Source organism: Dipodomys spectabilis, unplaced genomic scaffold (assembly GCF_019054845.1).
Source record: "Dipodomys spectabilis isolate Male_0828 unplaced genomic scaffold, ASM1905484v1 ptg000096l, whole genome shotgun sequence".
NCBI lineage: Eukaryota > Metazoa > Chordata > Mammalia > Rodentia > Heteromyidae > Dipodomys > Dipodomys spectabilis.
The window spans coordinates 18,297,099-18,311,984 of NW_024870773.1; the positions used below are offsets into that span (position 1 = coordinate 18,297,099).

The window sequence follows — 14,886 nt, forward strand, 5'->3', positions numbered from 1 at the left end:
AGCCGCGGTTGAGTCGGGGCGAGACTGTGACTTTAATGGGGGGGGGGGGGGAGAGCGGATAACACTGTTCTCAGCGTCCTGCTTGTGCGATTCGATCCTTTATCAGTCCTTTCATAAAAGATAATTAAAGCTCTGGGATAGTTGATTGAGATCATCCTGGCCACCTCTCCCCTACATTTAACGAGAGAAGTTCTCCGTCCGGCGGAAGACCTTTAACTTTCTTGACATCCTTCTAGTAAGCTTTCATAAGTTCACAGCGAGCGAACAGTAGTTTTCTCACAGTAAACGGACCAATTTTTTTTTCTCGTTTACCATTCTTTTATAATAAAACGTGTAAACATGGTGTGATTCATTGCTCAAAAGGGATGTGAATCCTGTGTGTTGCGTTCCACATAGTCAACTAAACTGGAAGTCAGAGTACTCAAGTGACAGATAATTGCTAACGAAGGTAAAACTAGCTTTCAAAGGAAAAGCACAGTCCCAATGACAAGTACTGGTATGGTGAACTGACAGAAATGCCTTGGCTGGTTATGTCTTGAAAGAATTAACGAGGTGTCCTATAGAGGCATTCAGAAAAGCATCCTTTGCCAAACTAGAAGTTTTGTCCCGAGAACTTTAGTGTTGATATTCACTGCTCTTTGTCTAAACTGTGAGACTCTCCTTGGTACTTGCTTCTGGTACAGATATTTCATTACAGCATTTTGTCCTGGGGGATAATAGCTCCTAGTGAGACAAATGTCTTGGTTAAACCAGCCAGTTAAGTATAAGTGTCATGTTTGGCTCCCTGATGTATAAATTGATCATCTTCAACCATTATTGGGAACCAAGATAGCTATCAGCTACAGAGGTTTCAGACTGGGTCTCCAAAGTTAGTCTTTGCCACTGTATCAAATTTCTGTTCCGTTTTGTAGCCAGTAGAAATGGGTGAAACCGAGGCCAGTAAGTTTAAGTTAGTAGCAAATTGAGAACAATTGCTTTGGTTAAAAGCTGAGGAAGTGCTTGCTTGGGTAACACATAGACTAAAATTGGAAGGATGCAGAGAAGATTAGCATGACTTCTGGGCAACATGACCCATGACCTGCAGACTCATGAAGTGTTTTACATTCTTCCATATTTTTAAACGCTTTCCCTAAAAACGAAATAAAGCTCAGTCATGTTAAGGCAGTGGTGAAGCTTTCTCTTTTTATTTCTAGTCCAGTTCAGACTACTAAGTATCAGAAAGTTACAGTTTGTTCCCTTCAGTGTGTGGTTTGAAAATCATATTACTTTCTTAGATTTCATTTAATGGTAAAGAGTCACAGTTTCCCTCTTACAAAAATGTCAAAGTTTTACATGGACATTAATACAAAAACAATAATGTCAAGGAAAACAGGCTTCTAGCACGCCTCCATATAGTAGGATTGGAGAGTATGGAATTGGACTCATGGACAGTGAGTGGCCCTGTCATTTCTAGGCTGCATCACCTCATGCAAATTACTTTTTTGAGCATGGTAACTCTACACTTCCTTCCTTCTTTTTTTTTTTTTTGTAAAGTCGGAGAGACTTACTTCTGGAGTGCTTCTGTGTAGCCCAGGAATTTGTGGCAGGTACCTTGTTTTCAAGAAGTGGACTAGTCCTTTGAAGTACAGTACACAGATCTCTAAAACCTAGGTTTTGGATGAGTCAGTAGTTTTCTTAAAGTAATTTGTGAGACGTGAAGGATGGGAGAAGATAGGTGAAAAGAGGAGTTAGGGGAGGGTTTGAAAACTTGGAGGGTAGGAAAAGAATATATACATAGCCCTGAACTGGGGAGCTTACTGTGGAGGGTAAATAAAAATGTTTGTGTATTAAATACCTCTCTACGTCCTATGTAAGCAATCACTTTATTTTAAGAGACGGCTCCTTCCTTGGCACTGTTCTCTAATTATCTGAATGAACTGACTCAATTTTCTTTCATAGTCATATAGAAAGGACTCAGTTGATTTGACCCTAACTGCACTAGGCCTGGAAATGACACTCTGTGCACTTTGCTGCTGACTTTTACAAGCCTTGCTTTAACTTTTAGTTTCTGTAGCTATAAAGCTAGGATCACATGTTAATAAAATATTCAATTTATTTACAGGGATTATGATAGCAGAATAGTATTTTGATTTCATCTTTTTGAGTAGCTTAGACTGTCTTATTTATTTATTTATTTATTCATTTTTTTTGTTGGTTGTGGGGCCTGAACTCTGGACCTGGACACTGTTCCTCAGCTCTTCAGCTCATGGTGAGCCACTCTGCCACTTGAGCCACAGAGCCACTTCCAGCTTTTTCTGCTTATGTGGTGCTGAAGTATTGAACCCAGGGCCTCATGCACTCTACCACTGAGCCACCTTCCCAGCCCTAGACTGGGAAGTGCCGACTCTTCACAAAATTATAGGAGCCATCTATACTAAAAAAAAAAAAAAAAAAAAATAGTATTTAAGTAGCCTCATTTGCTTATAGAAAGATCAGGACTCTCTGGAGTTTTATGTCTTGTGAAGTTGGCTCTGCAGAGATTAGTTATCTTGTGATAGAGGTTCATATCATACCTGTGTCTTGCTGACAGTGTTATGAGTAGAATATCATTATACTTTTATCCTGGAATTTTTCTGACATTGGATCAGAAAGTGAATTAAAATTACCATGAAAGAATCTCATTTTAAAGTTTCTTAATGTATTAATATTGCAATTAATCATGTTAAATAGATCAATGATGGCAAATTAATATTTTATTATAGAATTAATGCAATATTTATAAGTGAGTTGGCTATCTGGGCTCTTAGTTTTTGTTTCATTTTATTTGGGTTTTGGATATTTCAATGTTAGCGTTTCTAGTAAGAAAAGGCAAAATAGATATTTGTAATGAGTCATACAAAAATGGAATCGATGTTGAGGCTAAGATTTATAAGCACTAGTTATGTGTAGGGGAGCTAGAATTGACATGCAACTGATAAAAATGCTTTAAAATTAATTTTTGAAATTACTTGTCTCACCTGTTTTATGTTTATCTCCCCACACCAGGTTAAACTTGCCCTGGGTAATGGGGGCTCATGCGGGCAATCCTAGCAGCTCAGGAGACTGCGACCTGATGATCTCAGTTTGAAACCAGTCTACGCAGGAAATGTCCATGAGACTCCTATTTCCAGTTAACACTTAAAAAGCCAGAAGTGGAGTTGTGACTCAAGTGGTAGATTGCTGGACTTGAGCAAAAAAGACTTAAGGACAGCACCAAGGCACTGAGTTCAAGCCCCAGGACTGGCATAAAAATAACCTGTACCATTTCCTTCATCCCCACCCCCCTGTTTTCTTACTGTTACCTTTGTGTTTATTTAAAAAATGGAATATACTTATCAACATATAATATTGAGAATTTTGTCCTATTCCTAGTCAGTGAAAAGCCTTTATAAACGTTTAGTTCTGTATTCAATAGACAGTGTGGAAAATGAGCTATGTAATTTGTCAGCAGGTACAAGAGGGGCAAACTGGGAAAGCAAAGGAAGGGGTGACATTGTCCTAAAAGAATTGTACTCTTTACCAAACTTATGAAATGACAGCCTCTCTGTACAATACCTTAATAATAACAATAAAATATATTTAAAAATTTAGCTCAGGACTGGGATGTAGTGGTAAAGCACTTGCCTAGCAAGCACAAGGCTATGGGTTTGATCCTCAGCACTGAAAAAGGAAAGACAAGATTTAGTTCAGTAGCTTCCCTCCCTCCCTTCCTCACTCCCTTCATCTCTTCATGATTGTTAAGTTTTAAAATGCATATGTATATTTAAAAATCCCACAAGCCTATGTCTACTGTTATTCCGTTAAACAGTGCATTTTCCCCCCCTCATTCCCTCTTGCGTTATTGAGCTTCCATCTTGGATAATTTTACTTACACCTGATGAGAACCTTTCAGTATTTTCTTTTGAGTGGATCTGATATGTTCTAACTTTTTAGTCTGAGAGTGTCTTTATTTCATCTATGTTCATATATATGTATATACGTATGAAGATATGTATATTCACTATATAATATGTGATAGATACAGTATATAATACTTTAGTATTTTTTTGCTTCAGAAGTCAGCTTTAGTTTCTTGCTGGTTTTGTTTGTAGTTTGTCTCATTTTCCAGCTTCTTTTAATATTTTCCTTTTGTGTTAGAAATTTTAGATTTCCCCTCTTCTCCCCCCCCCCCCCCCCCCTTTCCCCTTCTGTCTTTCCCCCTCTTAGTCTTTCTGGAGATTCAATTATAAAATATTAGATCATTTTACTGTATTCTCTGTGTATTTTGTGTCTTATTTTTTCATGTTTAGCTTCTTTGTTTTGTTCTGGATGTTTTCTTCTGGCCTATCTTATAGTGTAGTAAGTTAGTGTTCACTAGTATCTATTTGTAAATGTATTCCCTGGAATTAACATTTGTGATTTTTATTTCTCGTTCTTTTTCAGATAATGCTACTTGTAGTTTCTATTTTCCTATCAAAAATTTCAAATTTTGTACCTGTTCTATTGGAAGGAATAAGCATGGTAACTCTACCCTGAACTGCTGTAGGTTTTGCCCTTCCCCCTTTATTTCTCCTTTTGTGCTTTTAAGTGTGTGTTGGCCATTGTGTTTCTAGAAGAGGTTATGTATAGATTGAAGGAAAGATTTTTCCTTTGCTTTTGCAAGGCACTTGGGATCACTTTTATCCAAACTGAGATTTTTTTTTTCTCGGTCTATTCAAGAGCTGGTTTAGTTTACTTCCAAATTCTTTCTTTTGGGATTCACTTTTTTAAGGGAGAAGGGAGGCGAGCAGAAAGGTTAGGCAAAAGAATGTGAGCCAGACAGAAGCTTCATTGCCTTTATCGCTTAGCCTTGAGATTATGTGGTACAGCTTCCACTGCTTATTATTTTTTTCAGGGAGTTGCATGCCTACCCGTTCAAGTGAGAAGAAAAGGACTTGATTTCTTGAAGGGGAATCACAAGATTCTGGAAGAGCGTGTTGGACCATTATTGGAAAATGCAGTCTGCTCATAGAGATAGCCTAGCACTAGACTATGTCACTATTTATGCTCTCTACTTTTAATAGACATGCTTGTATGTATATTTTCTTGGTTATATGGACTCTTTCCTTTTGGACATATTTTTAAGAATGAAATTGTTGCGTAATGTATAACAAATGTAGTAGTTACTTAGCAAACCTTTTCTCAAAGTATTGGTACCAGTTTATATCCCTAGTATCTTTAATATCTCAAAACTCTATGTAGTGTTCTCTCTCTCTCCCTCCCTCCCTCAACTCTGGGCCTGGGCACTGTCCCTCAGCTCTACCATTTGAGCCATAGCACCACTTCCGGCTTTTTCTACTTATGTGGTGCTGAAGAATCGAACCCAGGGCCTCATGCATGCTACCACTGAGCCACCTTCCCAGCCCCATCTCTCTCTCTCTCTCTCTCTCTTTTTTTTTGCAAGGGAGAGGAAGGGGGCTAGCTCTGTCTTTAAGCAGGAGGGGATGGTCTAAAATACTTGGTTTATCTTTCTTAAGAGTGCAGGTGCTTCATCTTTGTCTTTTATGTAACTTTCCTGTATTTGTGCTTTACTTTCCCAACTGGATGCTAGTTATTGGAAAGTAGAGATTACATAAAAGAATTTGTGAAGTAGCAGGCTCAGTATTAAAACAGAATTTAAAAATGTGTATTCAAATGGTGCTAAGATTATATACATTAGTTGCTGAAGAGAAACTTTTGAAATTAAAAAAAAATTGCTTGTTGGAGAGATACTGAGCCTATCCTTTATCAATTTGTATCACATTTTGTTTACCATTTATATTGTCAGTTTTCATTCTAAGCTCTTTGATCAGCTTTGTTTAGGAAGTATTTTTCTTTAAATATTTTCTTTAAGGATAATAATTTGACATAATCTAGTACAGTGAATAAAAGGATCTTATAAATTATCTTTCAAATGAGCCAGAAGTGTTTTATTAGTAATACATTCGACAGCTTTACAGAGTATTTAACTAAATCATTATTCATGCATAATCCCATGAAAATCCTGAGTAGTAGGCTGGCTGGAAAGTTTAACCTTGACTTTACAAATAAAGAAACTGAGGCTCAGAGAAGCAAAGTGATTTGATCTGAATTCCTACAGCTGGTTAATAATAGCAGAGCTGGAAAACTGTTGCATCTAGGACTTACCTTCAATGATTTCCTTGGTGATTTATCCTCTACTACCATCTTGTTAAGTTCTCCTGCCCCCCCCCCCCCCCCCAACTAAGTGTATCCACACCCTCAGGCTTAGAAATTTATACATTTTCTGTTAGTTCAGGGCCTTAGGATTGAACTGAAGCCCTTTACTCCCACTTCCTCCAGCTTCATGTAGCACTTTTGTTTACATTGTAGCACTTTTGAGGATCTTACCAAGTTTGTCTTTATTTTGTTATCAGAAGCCAATGGAGCAGTTTTTTTCATATTGTACAACTAGCTAATTGAATACAAGATGTGTATATATAATGAATGGCAGAGCACATTCTGGTGTTGAGAATGTAACTAAATTTTAATTCCTTAAAGATAGGTTTAGAAATAGACCTACTTTCCCCTTCCCCCTATTCCCATGCTTGCACATAGTATCTACTGGACCTGCGGCTTGAACTCAGAAACTAGGCATTGTCATTTAGATTTTTCCACTCAAGGCTGGTGCTCTACCACTTGAGTCACAGCTCCACTATTGGCCTTTTAGTGATCAATTGGAGATAAAAGCCTCAGGAACTTTGCTGTTGGTGCTGACTTGGAAGCTCAGTCCTCAGATTCTCAGCCTCCTGAGTAGCTAGGATTACAGGTGTGAGAGCCATTGGTACCTGGCAGTATGTCTACTTTTAAAAAGTAGACATTATAGTTGGCAGTCCAGAATTTTCAGCTGACTTTTAAAATAGCATCTAAAAACCAGTGGTATTCTGTTCTTTTTCTTCTTCTTCTTTTTTTTTTTTTTTTTTTTAGGTCTTATCTACAGAGCCCAGCCATATGTACAGTTCTAATTATGATATGTGAAGTGCTTAAAGCAACTATAACAAGTCACTTTTGAAAGGCCCCCAAAATATAAAGAAGGAAGATGAGATGTGGAATGGACATTGTGCCTTCCAAAATGCCTGCAAGTTGACATTTTGACCAGAGAAAAGCTACTGGAATTTGATAAGGCCTTTTGGAAACCTAACTTAAATTCTACCTGTGGAAGGAGAAATTCGACCTTATTCTTATCTCATGTTTCATTAACATACATGTGTAAACAAACTGATGAAACCAAATGATTTCTCCTTTGCTCTGGGCCCATCTCATTCTTTGATCTTATTAGCAGGAAGTATTTTGTTGATTTAGTGAATATGATAAACAAACCTTTTCTCTCTAGCTGTTCTTAAAACTGGGGAAAATAAATTGTGGGAATTTAGCATTGTGTTTCAGAGGTATAAATTGTGAAAGAGCATTATTGACAGAAAGCCTAAGAATTGTATAAGTATCATGGTGAGACTGTGTCAGTGAATGACTTCAACATTAGTTGAAGTTAGCTCTTTATCTAGAATGCCCTCATCTACATAGCAGAACAATGAATGTGAATCTGATTAAGAAGTTACTAGTACTGTTAGATAAAGTCCATGAGAGCTGGTCCTTGTTTTGTTCATGGGTCTCTGTTGTGCCTATCATACAGCCTGACTCGTATACCTGCTTAATAAGTGTTTATTGGATGTATAATAAATTTATGTATTATCTGTTTTAAATTAAGAATTAGTAATTTAAGTAAGCCTTTGAGGAAATAAATACATTTAGCTTAGGGAGTCTTCATTTCTAATACTCATTGCTGATTCTGATAAAGTTGTATAAAACCTACTTTCAATATGCATTCATTCATTCCTTGTCATTATATTTCTTTGGAACATTTTTAGTACAGATGTAACACTATTACATGTAAATGAACAACTCATTCAGACCCTTAATATTGGACATGAACGTTTATAATTTTTTGCACTGACAGTGCCAGACTGAAGGAAATTTTGTGTGTGTGTGTTGTGTGTATGTGTATGTGGGAAGGAACGACAGTTCAACAAATAGCAATAGAAAAACAGGCTTTAGGTATTTCTAATAGAAAATGAGCTAGGACTCTACAGCTGTGAAAGGGAGAGGAGAGGCTTTAGTGTCAGACAGCTGTGATCAGACAGCACAAATGATCCAACTTGGGTAGCTAGCTGTTAGACATATGGAAAATGTATAATCATAGATCTTTTCACATAAAAGGTGGAACTGGCTTTGACTTGTATTTGTCTTTTAAGGAAAAATGAGTCATTACAACTGTTTCTGCATCTTAATTATGGCTTAAAGATTGTAAACTGCATTTAACTCCTCTGTACATGTGGTTTCATATATTTATGTTCTTATTTATAATTCTTTTACAATTTTTTTATATTGAACTGTAAAATATGTGATTCATACAAAACACTATATGTAATATGTTGCATAAAGACTAATATCCCTCTCAGCTTAGGCCAGTCCCAGGCTAGAAGATCTTTCTTACTCACTTTACTGCCATTGTTTAAATAAAGGATATCATTGTCTCATTGTAACTACGAATACACATATATAACTAATATAACAAACGTAAGTACCTATCACTAATTGTTGTGAGACCTGTTGATATACATACATTTGGTTCATTTCATTGCATATTTGCATATAAAAAGATAATCCCTCAGATGACAATTTCAGTTTTTTAGTATCAAAAATAACATTGCTATGAGTGTTTTGTTGTTGTTGGTGGTGGTGGGGGTGGGGGGGCCTGAACTCTGGGCCTGGGCGCTGTCCCTCAGCTCTTCAGCTCAAGGCTATCTCTCTACCACTTGAGCCACAGCGCCACTTCTGGCTTTTTTTTTTTTTTTTTCTGCTTACGTGGTACTGAGGAATCGTACCCAGGGCCTCATGCATGGGAGGCAAGCACTCTACCACTGAGCCATTTTCCCAGCCCATTCCCTCCCATTCTTTAAAAAACTGTTTTTCTTTTTCTTTTCTTTCTTTTTTCTTTTTTTTTCAGAGTTAAGAGATTAAACTCCACACCAGGTGAACACTTTACCACTAAGCTACACAAAGCCCCATGAACAGTTTTTAGTTACTGTTATCACGTCTCTCTTTTGGTTTGTCCGATAAACATTTCAAATTTTTATTTGTAACCTGTAGTGTTGTAGTGATTTAAATGTTTCTTATTAATAGTATATGACCAGATTTTTAGGTGCGACTCTTAACTTGAAATGATAGTAAATTTGCTTTTAAAGTTACTATATTTTCTGTTTTAGTCATCTTTGGCTATAATACTGTGTAACAACTACAAACTTTCAGTAGCATATAAGGTACTCATTTTGAATGGTATCTGCTGACTTTGAGTTTGGCTGGATTTGGAAAAAAGCTGTATGTTGGCTTCAGTAATATGCCAGGTATCTGCTTCTACTGGCACTACCTGGGGTGTGTATTTCTTTGGGTGCATTGCAGGAGTTCAGGAGAGTGCAGATGAGCTTTTACAACCTCCAGTTGGAGAGGGTAGTCAGTTTTGTAACAGCAAAGCATATGACCATTTTCCCAAAGCCCAGAATACTTGAAAATGGAAGAGTAAAGCTCAGAATTTGCACAAGTATCCCACTCTATCTTGTATGTGAAATTGTGGATGTAAGACACATTAGCTTTTCTTTCTTGGATGGCATGCAAAACAGTGTTTAGGGGAGAAGGGAAATCTCATTTTATCTTGAACTACTGCTTAAAAGAACTAATAGACAACCTACCTGAAAAAATAGGTTTGAAAATATAATGCTATAATTGGCTCAGACTCTTGAAAAAGTGACCCCAGTTGTAATTCATTCATAAGGTTTCTAAGAAGTCTATCTTAAATTCTAATAAATGTGTTACATATTTATAAATATAAGATGGGTACATTTATTACTTTAAATGATGAGTTTATGAATCCAATGTTCATAAATTTTTCTTTTTTTGTTCTTGTTGGTCATCCAGCTTGAACTCAGAGCTCAAGGCTAGTACTCTACCACTTTGAGCCACAACTCCATGTCTAGTTTTCTGGTGGTTAATTGGAGATAAGATTCTCACAGACTTTCCTGCCTGGGCTGGCTTTGAACTTTGACCCCAGATCTCCCCGAGTGAGTTGCTAGGATTATAAGCATTATATTAGGATTATAAGCATTATAAGGATTATAAGCATGAGCCTGGGTTGTAAGTTTTCTTATCTGGGTGTTGTTGAGATCTTGGTGGTATCTTGAGGATGCTCTTTTGAGTGCTGAGAAAACTCTTGATGTTTTTACTTAAATCCTTGGGTTAATTGTTCATGCAGCTACTTATAATTACGGTGGGGGGATGGGCATTTTCTAGTACAAAGTATTTGGATGTTACCATTTGGAAAATTTCAGATAAAAATTTGATATAAACATGACTAAGGAGGAGAGTCCCTGGGTAAAGAGACTAGATTGTATAAGTATAAATGCAAGTGGGCCATGCATGAACATTCCATGTACTTTGTGTTGAAGCATGGACAAGCCTTTCCTTGTCATCATTCAGCATTTTCCAGGTCAGCATGTTCCACTTAGTTTCCAAGGAAAGAAAACAAGTCCTAATTCAAGTGACATCATGGTATGTACTTATCATGAGAAACTTTCATCTTGTACTACAAAACTAACAGGTTGATTATATGTTGTTTTTGGTTTTCCATACAACTTCTTTTTTCCTTGGGATAATTGAGTTATCTGGAAATGGAAATAACTTACTAGTACACAGATAAGGCAAAACAAAAACTGGGTCAGCTTTCAGGTGATTATGTGTACAACTGTGATTATATGTCACTGCTAATTATAGTGTATACACATGTTGATGCAGTCTTTTTCATCTTGTTAATGCGTATTTCTCATGTGTATTACATGACATGAGTAGAGAGTATATACATGAGGCAAACTTTTTTTCAAGCTTAAAAACGTCTTTGCTTTTTAGCATACATTAATTTCACAAAGTGGAGGTTCGTTGTGTTATTTCTGCACTTGCAAATAATGTATCCCACTCAGTCTGACTCCCTCTCTCTCTTTACCCTCTTAGTATTATTTCTTTTTTTAAAAAGTGTTACAGCAGAGAGACTTAGTATTATTTCCTTAATTGATTTAGAAAATAAAATCACTGGCACTTTTTGTGATAATAGGAAGTGGGTTATTGGTTTAGGAAGGAAATTATGTGTGTGATATAGCACAAGTGTGAATTTTATATCAAATGTGATCTTATCTTACCTGTGAAATTTATATATTAGATTTAGGCAGGCATTTGTGTATCTGTAGTTATGTTTTAAAATATCATTAGTATTTATGCCTCATTTAAATAATAAGAAAGGAAGGGTTATAAATCTTACTGAGAGGTTGTTTATTAATCCTAATACAGCATGATGCTTTATACTTTTTTTAAAAATCAAGTTCTATGAGCTTTAAAGCTCATAGACTGGTAGTTTATTTTTTTTTTTTAGATTTATTTTGAAATTTCCTTATTATTATTGTTTGTTTATGTGGCACTGAGGAATCGAACCCAGGGCCTCATGCATGCTAGGCAAGCACTCTACCACTAAGCCACAATTCCCACTCTGATGCTTTATACTTTGTGTGTGTGTACGTGAGCATGTACTGAGGCTTGAACTCAGGGCCTGTGCGCTCTACCACTTGGGACCCAGCTTCACTTCTGGCTTTTTGCTGGCTATTGGAGATAAGAGTGTTATGGACTTTCCTGCCAGGGCTAGTTTTGAACTGCAGTCCTCAGATCTCAGCCTCTCAAGGAGCCAGAATTACAGGCATGAGGCACTTGCCTCTGACTTGCTTTATATTCTTGAGTGGAAAGAACTACCTAAGAAAGTTTTAGTGTAATGTTTTATCAAATAAATAATAGAGTATTTGCCAGTACTGGGGTTTGAACTCAGTGCCTCATGTTTATTAAGCAGTTGTTCTTAACCAGTAAGCCACATGACTAGTCCTGACCTTTGCTCCTTATTTTTGAGATAGGATCTTGCTCCCTGGGTGAATGTTTGAGGGAGATCCACTTTCATGTCAGGCTTCCTGGTAGCTAGGATAACAAGAAGCTACTGTTTCTAGCTCTTTATTGAGAAAAGGGTCTTAGGAAATTTTTTCTGCCCGGGCTGGCCTGGAACTACAATCCCAACATTGTCAGACTCCTAAGTAGTGGGGATTACAGGTGTGAGCCATTGGCACATCCTTATAAAAAATATTTTAAAAATACTTAGGGGAAAAACGCCTTGAAGGGGCTTGTGCCCACATGGTTGGGTAAATGTAGGGTTATTACAGAAAACCTTTTTTGCTTTGCTTCCCCCTCCCTTTTTTCATTTAATGAGAAATTTAAATGAGAAAGTCCATAGCATGACTTTGGTGACCTTTATTTGATGTGATACAAATCATTTGTATGTGATTGAATGGATTTAGCAGATTTGGTATTTTCTATGACTTAGTTGAGGATAGAGAATAAGTTTTGGTGGAGAATTATCAGTGTTTCTATATGGTAATACCTTAAATGTATTACTTTTTTTTTTTTTTTGGTCGGTTGTGGGGCTTGAACTCAGGGTCTGTGCACTGTCCCTGAGCCTCTCTGTGCTCAGTGCTAGCACTCTACCAATTGAACCACAGCACCACTTCCAGTTTTTAAGGGGTTATTGGAAATAAGAGACTCACGGGGACTTTTCTATCCGGGCTAGCTTTGAACCATGATCCTCAGATCTCAGCCTCCTGAGTTAGCTAGGATTATAGGCATGAGACACAGGTGCCTGGCATTACTTACTTTTTGAGTATCCTGTTTCAGATAAAGGAAGATGTGAACTGAATCATAATATTCTGAAGTTTGATTAGCAATTGTATTTAGATTTTATTAAATGATGGAAAAGGATTCTGAAAATAGAAGAATTTTTTAGATGAAATTGTTTTTGTTTCCCTTTAGAAGACCTTATCTTAAATATTGACCTTTTGATAATAATTTCTTTTCTTTCTCATTTTCAGAATAGGACATGCATTCCTCTGAGACGCCCTGGACAGTAGATTTTGGTTTAATATTGGATTGGGACAACATACAGAGACATTTCCAGTCATGAGTAAGTGTGCTGCTTTGTTTCATTTGACCTGTATCCGAAGTGTTTGTAGTGTGCTACTTCTAAAAAGGTATCATTAGATAAATTGGAATTCTGGTTAGCCCTAATACTTGTCTGTATTAAAGTAAGGAAATACTTTTTGATGTTTTTATTCTAAGATGTTAGTCATAATAAGGAAACCTGTGGTTAGTTTCTTAGTTGATTTAGTTCTATCATTTGAAAGTTTCTATTGACTAGCCATTTAAGAATGACTCTAGAAATTTGAATAGGAAATATTGGAGTTGACTATAATTGAAAAGGTTTTATTGTGTGAAATTTAATTACTGGGTAATGAGTTAATAAACTTCACCAAATAAAACTATTAATGCCTTTAATGGAACAAAGACACCGGTGTATTCTGGACTTAGCCAAATTTAATAAAGATTTTTGTCTTCTCAGTGGTAAGAAGAAAGTATATGTAATATTTACTCTCCATTTTGATTCACTTCTGTTTGTAAATAAAACTGGACAATAGTGGGTACTCCTGGATGGTATGCCCCCTTGGGGCTGGGAAGGTAGCTCAGTGGTAGAGTGCTTGCCTTGCATGCATGAGGTCCTGGGTCCGATTCCTCAGCACCACATAAGGAAAAAGAAAAAAGCCGGAAGTGGCGCTGTGGCTCAAGTGGTAGAGCGCTAGCCTTGAGCCGAAGAGCTGAGGGACAGCGCCCAGGCCCAGAGTTCAGGCCCCATGATCGGACCCCCCCCAAAAAAAAAAAAATTGGATTTACTATTTTGTGTTAACTAATTTCTTTTAGAGGATAAGGAAAGAATTGAGATTTTCCTGTAGTTGGAGTCGTAAAAGAAGTCTTGTGTGTGTGTGTGCGTGTGTGCCACAGTACTAGGACTTGAACTCCAGTCTGGGTGCTATCCCTTAGCTTTTCTGCTCAAGGCTGACACTGTCACTGAGCCACACAGCTTTACTTTCGGCTTTTAGTGGTTAATCGGAGATAAGTGTCTCAAGGACTTTTGTTGTCTGGCTTTGAACTGAGGTCCTCAGATCTCAAGTAGCTAGGAAAACAGGCGTGTTTTAAAGTATGTATTTTCTGATTATGGAAACTTTGGGATGGAGTATTTCCTTATTAGAATATGTAAGAGTTTAATTTTTGTGTGAATTATTTTCATTTCCTTTAAGATGAATTAGGACAGCTCTTCTTAACATAATAATTAATTAGGGCAGTTGATAAATGAAAATGAGCTGCTTATTATTGTGAGATCTTTGAGTTTCGACTAAGAATATTATAAGAAGTGGACTTGAGTTTCCAAACGTTCAGTGGGATAACTTTCTGGTTGGTGTAATTTGAATAAACAGGGATAGTTGTTAGGTACAATCAAATACCAATTAGGAAAGAAGCAGCCTTTGTTATTTTAGACCACGCAGGAAATTTTGTGAGAATTCTTATTTAATGTAAACCTCTAACTAGATAAGGTGGTAATGAGTTGATAATTTTGACTTAAAAAATGCTTACATTTTGGGTAGGTAACTAAACTTTCTTCTACTTTAGTAATATTAGGGTCTGTTTACATGACTTGTCAAGAATGTGTTGTTTTGAGGAAAAGTAGCTTAAGCTTTTTAAGTTTGAATCTCAGTGTTTGACACAGTGTATTTTCCACTTGAAAATCAGCCTTGTGAGGTTGATGGCAAAAGGGAGAGAGGATCATGATATGTTAGGTGCCTAATAGTGTAAAAAATTCTACTTTTAAATTACAGTGGTTATATTTCATTTACA

At 36.7% G+C, this 14,886-nt stretch overlaps 1 protein-coding gene and 1 non-coding gene across 4 annotated transcripts in view; both read left to right on the plus strand.

The window, feature by feature from the left end:
* Window positions 1-14,886, plus strand: part of Usp6nl (USP6 N-terminal like) — a 119,620-nt gene that overhangs the window by 723 nt on the left and 104,011 nt on the right. For 2 of the 3 annotated variants that reach the window (XM_042686068.1, XM_042686072.1), the window contains exon 2: window positions 13,032-13,123. In XM_042686068.1, coding sequence (XP_042542002.1) covers window positions 13,120-13,123 — 4 coding nt within the window. In that variant the 5' untranslated portion in view covers window positions 13,032-13,119. Of the gene's footprint in view, window positions 1-430; window positions 449-13,031; window positions 13,124-14,886 lie in introns of those variants that run through there. The other variant, XM_042686069.1, reaches the window with a different exon arrangement.
* LOC122113343 lies at window positions 996-1,101 on the plus strand. The gene has a single exon (XR_006148423.1). It is a non-coding gene; the product is annotated as a U6 spliceosomal RNA (small nuclear RNA).